Source organism: Macrosteles quadrilineatus, unplaced genomic scaffold (assembly GCF_028750875.1).
Source record: "Macrosteles quadrilineatus isolate MER2022 unplaced genomic scaffold, UCM_ALF_1.0 Scaffold_7__1_contigs__length_78375512, whole genome shotgun sequence".
Taxonomy (NCBI): Eukaryota; Metazoa; Arthropoda; class Insecta; order Hemiptera; family Cicadellidae; genus Macrosteles; species Macrosteles quadrilineatus.
Genome location: NW_026542600.1, coordinates 68,736,798 through 68,749,156, shown reverse-complemented (window position 1 = coordinate 68,749,156; position 12,359 = coordinate 68,736,798). Strand labels below are relative to the sequence as shown.

At 32.4% G+C, this 12,359-nt stretch overlaps 1 protein-coding gene across 4 annotated transcripts in view; it reads left to right on the top strand.

The window, feature by feature from the left end:
- The window catches only part of LOC128997773 (V-type proton ATPase 116 kDa subunit a 1), a 57,153-nt gene that overhangs the window by 21,679 nt on the left and 23,115 nt on the right, over positions 1–12,359 (top strand). For all 4 annotated transcript variants that reach the window (XM_054423453.1, XM_054423452.1, XM_054423450.1 and 1 more), the window contains exons 2-4: positions 9,725–9,849; positions 10,517–10,693; positions 11,360–11,488. In XM_054423453.1, the coding sequence (XP_054279428.1) occupies positions 9,733–9,849; positions 10,517–10,693; positions 11,360–11,488 (423 nt within the window). In that variant the 5' untranslated portion in view covers positions 9,725–9,732. The remainder of the gene's footprint in view (positions 1–9,724; positions 9,850–10,516; positions 10,694–11,359; positions 11,489–12,359) is intronic.

Below are 12,359 nucleotides of genomic sequence, written 5' to 3'. Positions count from 1 at the left end.
TGTTTTAGCTTGTGGAATGTAAGAAGATAGATAGAGGAATCCTTTGACGATGTTCATATTTTGCTTCTACATTATTTTGTGCCCTTGAAAACGTGAAGTGGCTGCTTCATTAAGAAATCAGGAATGGTTGGATCAATAAGTTTGTATAATTATTTTTTCTATTTATTTTTTTACCCAAATCAAACCAGATAGATTTCTTTTTAGTGTAACGCAAGTATATGTGCAATGAGAGCGTAAAAGTAGGAATACATAAAGTAATAAATGAAGTAAGTAACATCATAGAGAACTTTTAAAGACTATTCCCTGATAAGATGAGATCAGCTTTTGATGTTAAAGAATGAAACTTAGAACTTAACTCAGGTAAGCTAAAGTCATAACTGTATCACAAGGACATAATAGACTACTTATCCACCCAATATACAAAATGAGCTCATAAGTTGGTAGCCCTGTATTCTTTACTTCATTACCGATCAGCTGATTTGCATTGTTACATTCTTACCTACATGGTTTAGTGTTATAGGGAAATTATTTGAAATAAGACACAACATGGTGATTTCACATACTCAAAGGGTGTGTGTTGTAGGTCTACGTTTCTTATATAGATCAGGATTTCCTTAAAATAATATATTTGATTTATTAGATACTTCAGTAACATCTCGAAACCTAATTTAAATTAATTCTTGGTGTAAATCCAATGATCTACTTTTAAAGTATTCTTTAAACGTAAACTATGTATGCTGATATCAAACAACTACACTTATCTAAAACCCCCCGACATGACTAACATCGATCGACGGTAAAAGTGATTTCGCAGCGTTTCCAACTCGTTCAGCGTCGATTGGCTCAATTTGAGTATTAATACGAATGATGTCATGTAAACTGAACCTCAATGATGATAGAATGAGTAGATCTGACGACAACTCTTGAAGAAAGCGATTGTCTGTGACGGCACCACGCAGGGTGTTGTACTTGACACATAACTCTTTCTCATCTCATTTCATATCTGATATTCAGTAATCAGAGAATGAACTGTTAGACGTGAGCAGATTAAATACTGTTCTACCAGAAACCCCGGTCCTTTGTCCCCATAACATTTGTTACTGCCTTCCTGTATATGGGGACAGCATTTCTAATAAGGATAATGTATGGATTATCCAATATATATATTCAACTTGAACCTTTTGTTCTGGCCTTTAGAAGGTTGATCACAAAGCATTTAAGAACGAAGAGGAATACACCTACAACTGAGTAACAAAACACAGGATACACTTCGTTCCACTATTTGGAATCACATTCGATGTTAAGTTGGGTAGAAACCTAGAATATGAAGTTTCGAAAACACATGTTGGGCAACGCCGGAAAATAAAATTCTGGAAACATAAATAATATATTTTATATGGACTCTCCACACATGGGACAGCTGTTTGCCACCTGCTTAATCAAATGGAATTACATTAACGTAACGTAAGATAATGAATTTCGCCGGACACAAGCTGATTGCGATTCGTTTTAGCTATTGAAAACCTCAAATATTTCGTCAAAATAAATAATTACCAACCTAACAAAATGTACACTTAACTTAATTGTAAATGCAAAATCACAAGAAAATGCAATACGGCTTAGATCTCTTTACGAATCACAGGACAATTAAATAAGTTTAAATCGGAATTCTGTGGCTATACCGTCAGAAACGTTATGAAAAGTGATTTTGAAGTCCTTGGGAGTCGATGGGAACATGACTTATTTTGACAATTTGTTTTACTGTCTGGTTTTAAGGTAGTATTGCGAAACATATCGGTCGTCCAACATTTGTTTACCGTACTAGTATTAAAACAACCAAACTCATACGATAAATACCCATTTCCCAAACTACTAACGTAATATTTTGTTAAAGGAGTCAAATTGAAAATAAAACGGGAAAACTATATGTCTAACCAGTACTGTTAGTCAATTCACTATCTGAATCAATCTTTCAAGGAATGCGTCCATGTCTACCGCTGTATATCTCTAGCCCTGACCGCTGATGCTGCATTTACTCTCTCCACCGATGATTATGTTATCACTGATAAATGTTTAGATGCACTGGCAAAAAATATAAATAAACTTGCTCATGCCATCACTATTATTCAGCAAATTGCAAAGCTTTTGATTTTTATTATGTATTTCCATTTTGACCAGTCATAGAAATTTTAAATTTTGGTTTAAGTAGACTAATGCATTTTAAAATGCATTAGTCTTTAACAATTACAGATTTTAGCATTGATTTACCGTAATTTGGGAAAGATCGTCATCCAGAAATTTAAAATAAGGTTAAATACTCGAACAACAAATAACTGGATGACTTATTAAACGTAACTTAACGAAAACCTTTAATCAATTTTGGGTTGTCTATGATATTTTTGATTTAGTGGTACGTGAAAGCAGAACCTGGGATTTTGTATTAAAGTATCTAAGAATAATCTCATCATTTGAAATTGAATCTCTTGATAAAAACGGGCGAGTATCAACAAAAGACAGTCTGGCCGACATACATAACTGGCTGTAAATATGTAAATATAAATGGCTGTATCGGCAAATAAAGCTGATTTCTCCATCTATAGGTATATGGAACGTGAAGCAACTAAATGCAACGCCCATAAAAAAAATACTTTCATGAAATTAAATACTCCCTTTCAATTTTATTTACGTAAGATATTTACAATCAACAAATTTTAGCACCATAGTGGTGAAGCCGCAGCCCATTGTAAAACTTAAATATCTCAAAATATCCTTATGCATTTATACAATACAGAAAAAGAATTTTCAAATCCTGTAAATACACCCCTGTTACGAAATAAGAATCCGCGATCGCGGAAATTAAAGTGCTTTTACGTTTGTATATGATTTCTAGATCAAATATTCTGTTTTGAAACCATCTGAAATTATGCCAACTAGCATGTATCACACAGAAAATTGTCCTATTAACAGTTATCGGGCATTTTCAAGCGTAAACATATGGATTCGGGATGTGTTAGCAGATAAAGTGAGAAGTTAAGATAAGGCTTGTTTCGGCTTATACAGGGTGTCCCGGAACTCTCTACCAATATTTTAGGGCATTGCTCCTGGGGAAGAAACATACCTAAATATCATATTTAAATTGTCCGGAAGTCCTTAGTTACTCACACAGCCGCCATTTTGTTTTTTCAGTTCTTAATTTTTTTCTAAAGAATGGTTAAACTTACGAAATTGAAACTTTGCACAAACATTTATGACAACTAGACAAAGCTACCAAAAAATTATGACGATTTTTTCAATTCATAAAACGAAATGGCGGCCATTTAAAATTTTGTTTCTTAAATAACTCAAAAACCATTGATTTTACAAAAATTTTAAAATGGCCGCCATTTTGTTTTATGAATTGGAAAAATCGTCATTTTTTTTTGTAGCTTTGTATAGTTTTCATAAATTTTTGTGCAAAGTTTCAATTTCGTAAGTTTAACCATTCTTTAGAAAAAAAATTAATAACTGAAAAAACAAAATGGCGGCTGTGTGAGTAACTAAGGACTTCCGGACAATTTAAATATGATATTTAGGTATGTTTCTTACCCAGGAGCAATGCCCTAAAATATTGGTAGAGAGTTCCTGGACACCCTGTATGTATAGAATTAAAACTTGGTGATATACTGAAATCCAACATTTTTAATCAATGTACATCACAAAACATTTAGTCTATTTTATATTTAATGACAATTACCCGTAGTTGCACATACCCGAGCGCAGGGTAAAGTAAAAGCGCTCATAATCTTGCAGACTTAACTTCTGTTGCCTGACGTTAAAACAAACGTTTCACAGGTACAATACATATTTTTTCTCACGATGTAAAATTTTGCTATTTTGTTTTATGTTTAAAAATTAACTTGCGTTACAAATGGGAATCTTTAAGTGCAGAAAATGTAAGATTTCCATTGAATCTCATCTGCAAGTGTGACGAACCATACTTGTATTGGAAGTATGTTTTTATGATTATGTTTTATAAAAGAGTAATAAATTAATTAAAAGACAGTAAATTGGAAATAGACAGTTTGAAGACAACGACGATACATAAAACATGTTAAAATTACAGAATTAAAACAATTAATAAATGTGTCTGAAACTTAAGAGTGTTGGAAAACATGAAACTGTCAATTGCTTGGCAACTGTTTATAGGCCTACTGTAATTCATACTTATAAATTGCAGTATAATAGCAGTAAATTAACAATAGTTCTTATAAGCTTAATTTACCAAAGAAGTATTTTAATAAGTATTTTGGTAAACTAACCTACAACTCTGAGACTTGTCAATATAAATTAGTTGCAACTGTGCCACTGCAGTCTCAGAGTTTGTTATGTTTACTCTAAAGGGTCAATTCCTTATCAAACGGGCTTATTACTATTTATTCAGTTACTTTGCTTACTCGTATCCTAATCGTTCAAATCATATATAAATACAGTGTGTTTTGTTGAAGTTTTGATAGTATTGTATTCGTATTTATTCAAACACTTTAAATAACAAATTTTCTAATACTGTAAATTTTAAAATAAAATGTCACCAATATTTTAGTATTTAAAAAAATAATTGGTGAATTTTTTATTTAAAAATGTATTGAAACCACTATTTCCAGCTCTTTTTGAAGAAAAGAAAAAAATTCTGTTGAAAATAAAATAAAATAGTCTAACCGTTTATAAAAGTTAAACATCAAAATATAACTAAAACCATGAATATTGCTACTTAAACATACGAAAAGCATAAAGTACAAAGCATAAGAAAGGATTAACTGAAAAAGTTAAAAAATTATAAATTATTATTAATCAAGACAAATTATGATTTACTAGCCAATCATAATAATTGATATTTATGATTGTGGTTGTGATAACAAAGTAATTGACAACTTATCACATCATAATGTATGTCTGGGTCTATGTTAATGTGATGTTGCTATCTTTAACAATTACTGTTTGATAAGATGATAGTTTATTGAAGATTGGATGATCAGATTGTTTAAATATTCAAAACTAAGGGAAACCTGTGCTTTTGAATTTTGCAGACTCCTCTGCTAATGGGAACTAATTGTTACGGTGCTAATGACAATCAATTAAATATATCATTCACCCATTATAATTAAAAGGTCTTACATAAAAACTAATATAGCAATAGTTTCTACAAAATTAAATAAAAATTGAAGCATTCGTTTATACACTTCTTCCTTTTAAATAATGTTTTGAATGTCAAATAATGTACTGATAAAATCATTGTTAGGCCTAAGCATATAGGGCTAAACATGTAGAGACAATACAATCTTATAATAATATTAAATATTATACAGTAATAGCATATCCAAAAACATAACAATTCAGCTCATTTAAATGTATTTAAATAAACATCAAGACCTTTCTCGCTTTCTCACTAACAATTTGTAGAAATTAGAAAATCTTTCAACTTATTAAAATCCTAATTTCCAATAGTAAAGTTCTCTAATAATGGTCATAAGAATAGAGATTATTTTAACCTTAAGACATTTTTACTTTCCCCCCCTTCATACAGTATATGGAGAAAGTAGGCTATTTTCATAGACATTCTGAGTTTTGAGTGGAAATATTTGACTTTGGCCTCCCTGAACTCAAAATGTCTGTGTGTGTGTGTGCTAGTGTGTGGATGACATTTGGTCCGATTTTGATGAAATTTGGTAATGATGAAAGTTAGCAAAGGATCCATGGTATCTCCAGGAGTTTTTTTTTTTAACAAAGAGGGTAAAAAACGGCTTAAAAATTTGGATCAACATTTAGTATGTTTTAGATAAAGTTATTTTGATTGATTGATTAAATACGTTTTATCCATATCATATAAAATGTTGGAACACTTCAATAATTATTCTTACCAATTTCACTGGTCTAGTCCATCTGTCCGAGTGTAGACAGAAGTTTAAATCAACTCTTTGTGCCACTGTTATTGCCACTTAAAATGCTGATATCATCACTTTAGTGGCCACATAGTGGGGAATGTGTATTTGCTCTTAGTTAATTGTAGTTGTTGTAGCCTTAAAATTAAATACTGCCATTGACTATATACACTAACCATATTACACAAATAAACAGGGTGTCCCATAAGTAAGTACTACAGATTTATGAATAGGTTTTATGGGTAAAAAACAAATCAAGAATACATTTTCACAAAAAATCCTTGTTAGTGAGATAGCTATCATAGGTACCATTTTAATTTTAAATCCCTCGGTATTTATAATTTAAATCTTTAAAACTTATATAGATAAAGATATCTTTATAAAATTTGGTATACGATTTGGAGTAGCTATAACTTATTTGCGAAAAAATAATCTTAAAAAAATGGGTTTTCGTTTCAAAATGGCAGCCATTTTAATTTTTATAGCATTATATACTAAAAATGGCTGATTGTATGAAGAAATCTCAAGAAGCATGTAGCATTTCAGATTTCCTATAAAATTACAGTAAGGTCGCTAGAAATCATGATACAGTATTTCAGCTAGGCCTATTTGTTATTTGATCCTTTTGAAGAATCCGGTGTTGTTTGATAAGAAATTTTAAATGTTAAATAAAAAAGTTTTTGTTACTTTTCATTAAATGGGCCATATTTTAGTAATACGAGTTACAAACATTTAAATGACCGCCATTTTGAAATTAGGCATCTGTTGCATAAGCAGTTTTTCCCCCAGATAGGTTATTTCTAGGCCTTCTTTAAATCGTGCATTAAATTTCATAAAGATATCTTCAAATGTTTTTAGCATATAAACTATATATAAAAATAAAATCTAACATAGGGGTTTCAGAAAACAATTTTCTTGATTTCTCAGTTTATTCTTAAGCATATCAACTATTTCTAAATTTTACAAAACACTATGTATACATAATTAATTACTACTTTCCCATACAATTTTCCGCATTAAAATGGAATGTTCATAATTTATATTTGTTTACCACAGAGACAAATTACTAACAAAACTTAGTTTAATGTACTATCTTTAATCTGTGTTTTGGTTACTAATGTACACTTGTTCTTCATCATTTAAGTTTTTCATATAATTTGAATTATACTTGAAGACACTGACCCAATTTTTAAGGAGTTTAAACAGATCTTTAAAGTTATTATGATGATAATCCCATTATTATATATATGATTGAGTTTAGTGAAAAGTGTACAAAACTTAATTATCCAAAACAAAAGTTGACAGGATGATAAAATTTATACTGAAAGACTTATAAATAAAAAAAAAAATTATGTTTCATGATAAAGCTATGATATATTTACTTTAAAGTAAGTATCATAACACTTTCTTGACCCAAGACTATTCAATTCAATTCATCACATATTTATTCATTTAAATATGCATAGTTTAATCTAGAAGGGTGTCAATGGTTACATTAAAATATAAACACACATAAAAAGCATTTATAATAGGCCTACATTCTAACAAAAAAATAAAGTAATACAGTCATTGCACAAAAATATAAAACAAAAATGCAGTTTTAAGAAATAACAATAGATTATTGCAACTCAATGTTGTTATTGCTTAGCCCAGAAATCTTTGAATCAGTTCAGATTGTAAAACGTATCCAAACCATCTTATATTAGAATGTTTTGTTAACACATACATTGCAACCTTGTGAACCTCTTTGAACTTGGATCAGTTTCTACCTACAGCCTAGTTTAAACTGCCAAGTCTAGTTATGTCATCACTGTTGCCGGCCATTTTGTTAGGTTTATTAGTGATTGTTTAAGTTCTGGCTGAGATTAAAGCTCAATCTATTAATAGTTTTAATTGTTGTCAGTCCAGAACAGTTGTCCACCACGCATTGTCTCTACTGGCCCCATTCCAAACGCTTCTTCTAATCAAACAAGTTCTAATTCTGAGAGGGAGTTGGATTACAGTAAAAATGCCAAACATATTTTAATGTCTTAAGCACAATGGGAAATGAAAATTGCATGTTTGGTTTTGCATTTGAAAGGTTTTCATGAATAGATATACTATGTACTTCGACTACAGATATTATAGGGATGGAGACTTAGTTTAATTATATGAGTGTGCTGTTATCAATTCAAGCCTGGCATTCCTGACATTTCTGCAAAGCAACTGATAAGGCAACTTACAATAAACAATTCCAACAGTTATGCCTCATCACTTTAAGTACTGTATCAAAAAGTAAGGGAGTTAATAGAATTTTTACAATATAGTACTCAAACCTGCAGTTTGCATGGTGTTTGTTGTTGTACGTTTTACTATTTAAAATGAGAACTAAACTATTTTTGTTATGGACTATTCTTAATTAATTGAAAGTGTCCAAGTTACTGAATAGCATAAAACATACAGGGTAGGTAAAAAGTCTGGAGACCCCCTGTTAATTTTTTAATGGCCCATACTAGAAAAACTAAACTCTGCTCACCTTTATGGCATGTTATCAAGTACTTTTTGGGCATAACCGCCACTTGGTGTACATCCCCAAAATGGGGGATTTCGGGGGAAACTCAAAAATTTCAAAAGGTAAGACCCATCGAGTGACCCCTCATTTTAAAGGTCCTGATAAAAGAAAACTAACAATGCAAACTCGAGGTCTCTATCTCAATCCAGTTAAAAATGGCAGCTGATTGAAATCTTCAAAAAATCAGAATTAACTTGATATTTTGGGATCACATCATTTGTCCGAGTTTTCAATTGTCCGAGACAAATGAACCTCACCCGATATTTTATATTCAATTGGCTGCCATATTTTACTGTGTTAAGATAGAGACCTCTAGTTTCCATTTTTAGTTTTCTTTTATCATGACCTTCAAAATGAGAGGTCACTCGGTGGGGCTTAAATTTAAAAATTTTGAGTTTCCCCCAAAATCCCCCAATTTGAGTTTGGGGACCATGTAGCAATTAGGCTCAAAAAGTACTTCATAACATGCCATAAAGGTGTGCCGAAATTATTTTTTCTAGTATGAGCCGGTAAAAAATTAACAGGGGGGTCTCCAGACTTTTAACTCTGTATATATATATTTTTTGTCCTAGGACGCTAGGCACGAGTCTGGGATTGTTTTTCACATTACTTCAGGCTAGACCTAGGGGTTGCGGCATTATCACTTAGATAAAATCCATTGGTGACTTGGGGGGGATCAAACCCGGGACCTCAGGGACTGAAGTCCCGCGCTCTAACCACTACGCCAGATCGCTCCCCACTAACCCTGTATATGACACAAATATATTTGTGATCTTAACCCAGTTCCATTCTCATCATATAAATTCAATTTTTAATTGATCATGTTTAAACAGTCCTCTTAGATCACATACACCTGTTACAACCTAACTGCTTATGTAATATTACCGTAGACACCAATCTATTTAAACAAGCACTAAATGCCAGACACTTTTTAAAATTTTACTACTATATTACACGGGAAATAATCAGTCTTGAAACTGAATTAGCACACTCTGTAGGACAGGTTTTTTTAACTGCCTGTCATTGCTGAAAAATCTCACTCTTACAGGTAAATGCTTAAAAGAAAATTTGTCCTCAGTTGTGGCAACACTAATACAAATCTACTTTAGGTGTATGGCATATACTGTTTGCCTGTTTAAAAGGATTTTCATTTCTCAAGCATATTTCTTGAGTTTTTGTATTCTTTGATCATTTTAGATTATATTTTACCACTACTGTATTCTGTGCAAATATAAGAACATTTCTGCTTATTTTACAGAAGCCAAGATGGGGGCCATGTTCCGGAGTGAGGAGATGGCGCTCTGTCAGTTGTTTATACAACCTGAGGCGGCCTACCCCTCCATCGCTTTACTGGGGGAAGCTGGCATCGTACAGTTCAGAGATGTAAGTAGTCTTGGAATATTTATTGTAATCTCATCGAGAAACATTATGGAACTTTCCACACAAATATTGGATGCTTCACAAATACTTTCATACTGATGATATGGGCAAATTTGATTACTGCAGGTTAAAACGGAAATGTCACAAAATCTGTTTGATTGCCCCTTTTGATGGCTCTTCAAATGGGACTATCCGGTTTTCATACTACAGTATGAGGGAAGCTGGTCTTTTGGTTCATGAAATAAAGATTATTTTTTGTCGTTAAGGATTTATCTTAAAATGATGGATACAATAACGTTTTACCGAAGAATTTACTTTGCGGTTGGTTGCTGAAATCAGTGGTGTAGTCGTAAAATGTCCTGTGGGAACGCTCACCATGGTCTAAGAGTTGACTAAACATAGACGATTTATATATAAGACAACTGGAAAAAGCAGAGTTGGACACGTTCCTCTTTTTTTCCAATAGCCAACATAACTCAACAACACTCAACCAGCGGGAACACACCGTTCCCACGCTTTCCCGATCCACTATACGACTATTTAAAGTACATTGTAATGTTAATAGCGATATATTTAGAATAAATATTTTTAATTTCTCAAGAGATGGTCTTTTTAACACCCTTTTGCCAACTATTTACAATCACTCCACTAACTTGATCTTTGTCTGCAGCTGAATTCTGAAGTGAATGCGTTCCACCGCAAGTTCGTGTCAGAGGTGAGAAGATGTGATGAGATGGAGCGTAAGCTTCGATACATTGAGGCTGAAGTTCTAAAGGATAAAGTCGCCATTCCTGAATCAACGACCACTCCTAAAGCTCCTGTACCTAGGGAGATCATTGACCTGGAGGTAGGAGAAAATGTTTTAATTTAAAACCATTTTTGAAAAACAGTGATCCCTTGATGACATGATATTAAGGTTGTGATTGACGTTTTTATTTATCTCGTAGATTACTCCAAGGGTATTGTTTCTGTTTATAGCTTTGTTGTGATAAGCCATACAACACAGTGGCGGTTCCAAAAGGAGACTACATATGGGCTAAACCCCCTGTGTACCTATTGGACCCTGGAAAAATAAATCTAAACATAGGCCTAAATTTCGTGAACGTAACAAAGGGTTTTGGTCACAGTTATAAGCGTTGAACATGGCTTTAGAAAGTCACCAAATGGGTTTAAAAATACAACATTTTCTGGAGGAGAATCCCCGGGCCCCCTTCCTTTCTTGGGGGGTGTGGAACTCACCCTGGTAGCCACCCTGACATGGCCCTAGAACAACAACTGATACAATGCTAGGAATAACTAGAAAAACCAAGACAAAGTCTAAAGTAATTGACAAAAACTGTCGATCTCTTTTTACAAGACAAGGATGAAAGAAAAGTGTTCCTGTTTAAAACTCATGTTTGTTAATGACGAATAAATACCTTAAGTTTTTTTACACACAAAAAACAAATAAAAAATTTAATGGAATAAACATATTTTTAAAAACTGTTTTTATTTTTAGATATGTTTTTTCTAGGCTCACCTTGAGAGAACTGAAAGTGAAATTTTGGAATCAAGTCATAATGCTGTTAACTTAAAATTTAACTATCTTGAGCTAACAGAGTTGAAACATTTGCTTGAAAAGACAACAACATTCTTTCAGGAGGTGAGTATCATAAGAATATGTTTTGGATTTTGATTAATGTACAGCCATTATAAAGAAGTGAATGAATTATTGGGATTTAGTTAAAACAAATTAATTAGTATTTTAGACTACTCAAGCATACTTCACAGGTCTGCGTAGTGATAGGTATGTTTTACACTCCTAGGTATTGGTTTAAAACAAGATATATCCTTTTTCTTTAAGAGTCTAGTTTAGGCCAAGACATAAATATGTACACAATAAATTTTCACAATTATATACTAAATCACAAAACCACTTAATATAACACTTTTGTACCTGATAAAATCATAACACACAAATTCAAGGCATAAAAGTTCTATTTAAAAGTACCCATTGGCTAGTTTCAATAATCAACTTGGACTGTAGACAGTTTTGGACCTAATGGTCTATCATTATGCTACTAGGCATTCAAAAGTGTTTACAAGTTTGCAAGTTACAACTTAAGGGTGCGCTCTACCTCAGCTCGGAAATCTCAGCTCGGGCTTCAGTTGCTATGTTGCACCATTGGACAGTGCCGCGAGAAGCGCTTGCAGAGGTTTCCAAGAGAACTGTTTTCGAATTAACCAATAATGATAGCTACGCACTGTAAATAGCTTACAATAGTGCAAATACCAATCTATAGTTCTGCGTTTTTCAAATTTTCAAATAACGTTTTTTGAATAAGTAAGGGCTAGTTGAAAAGGCCTTTTTTCATGTCCTACAAATAAAGTTTATAAGGTGTGTATTAAAAAGAAATGAAATAATGAAACGCAGAACTAAAGAAAATTTCATCCTCTTTAATATGAGACCTCAAATTTGATTCTACCTTCAATGTAGCAGGTGAAAACAGTAATCTTGCAAACCCTTGCATTCG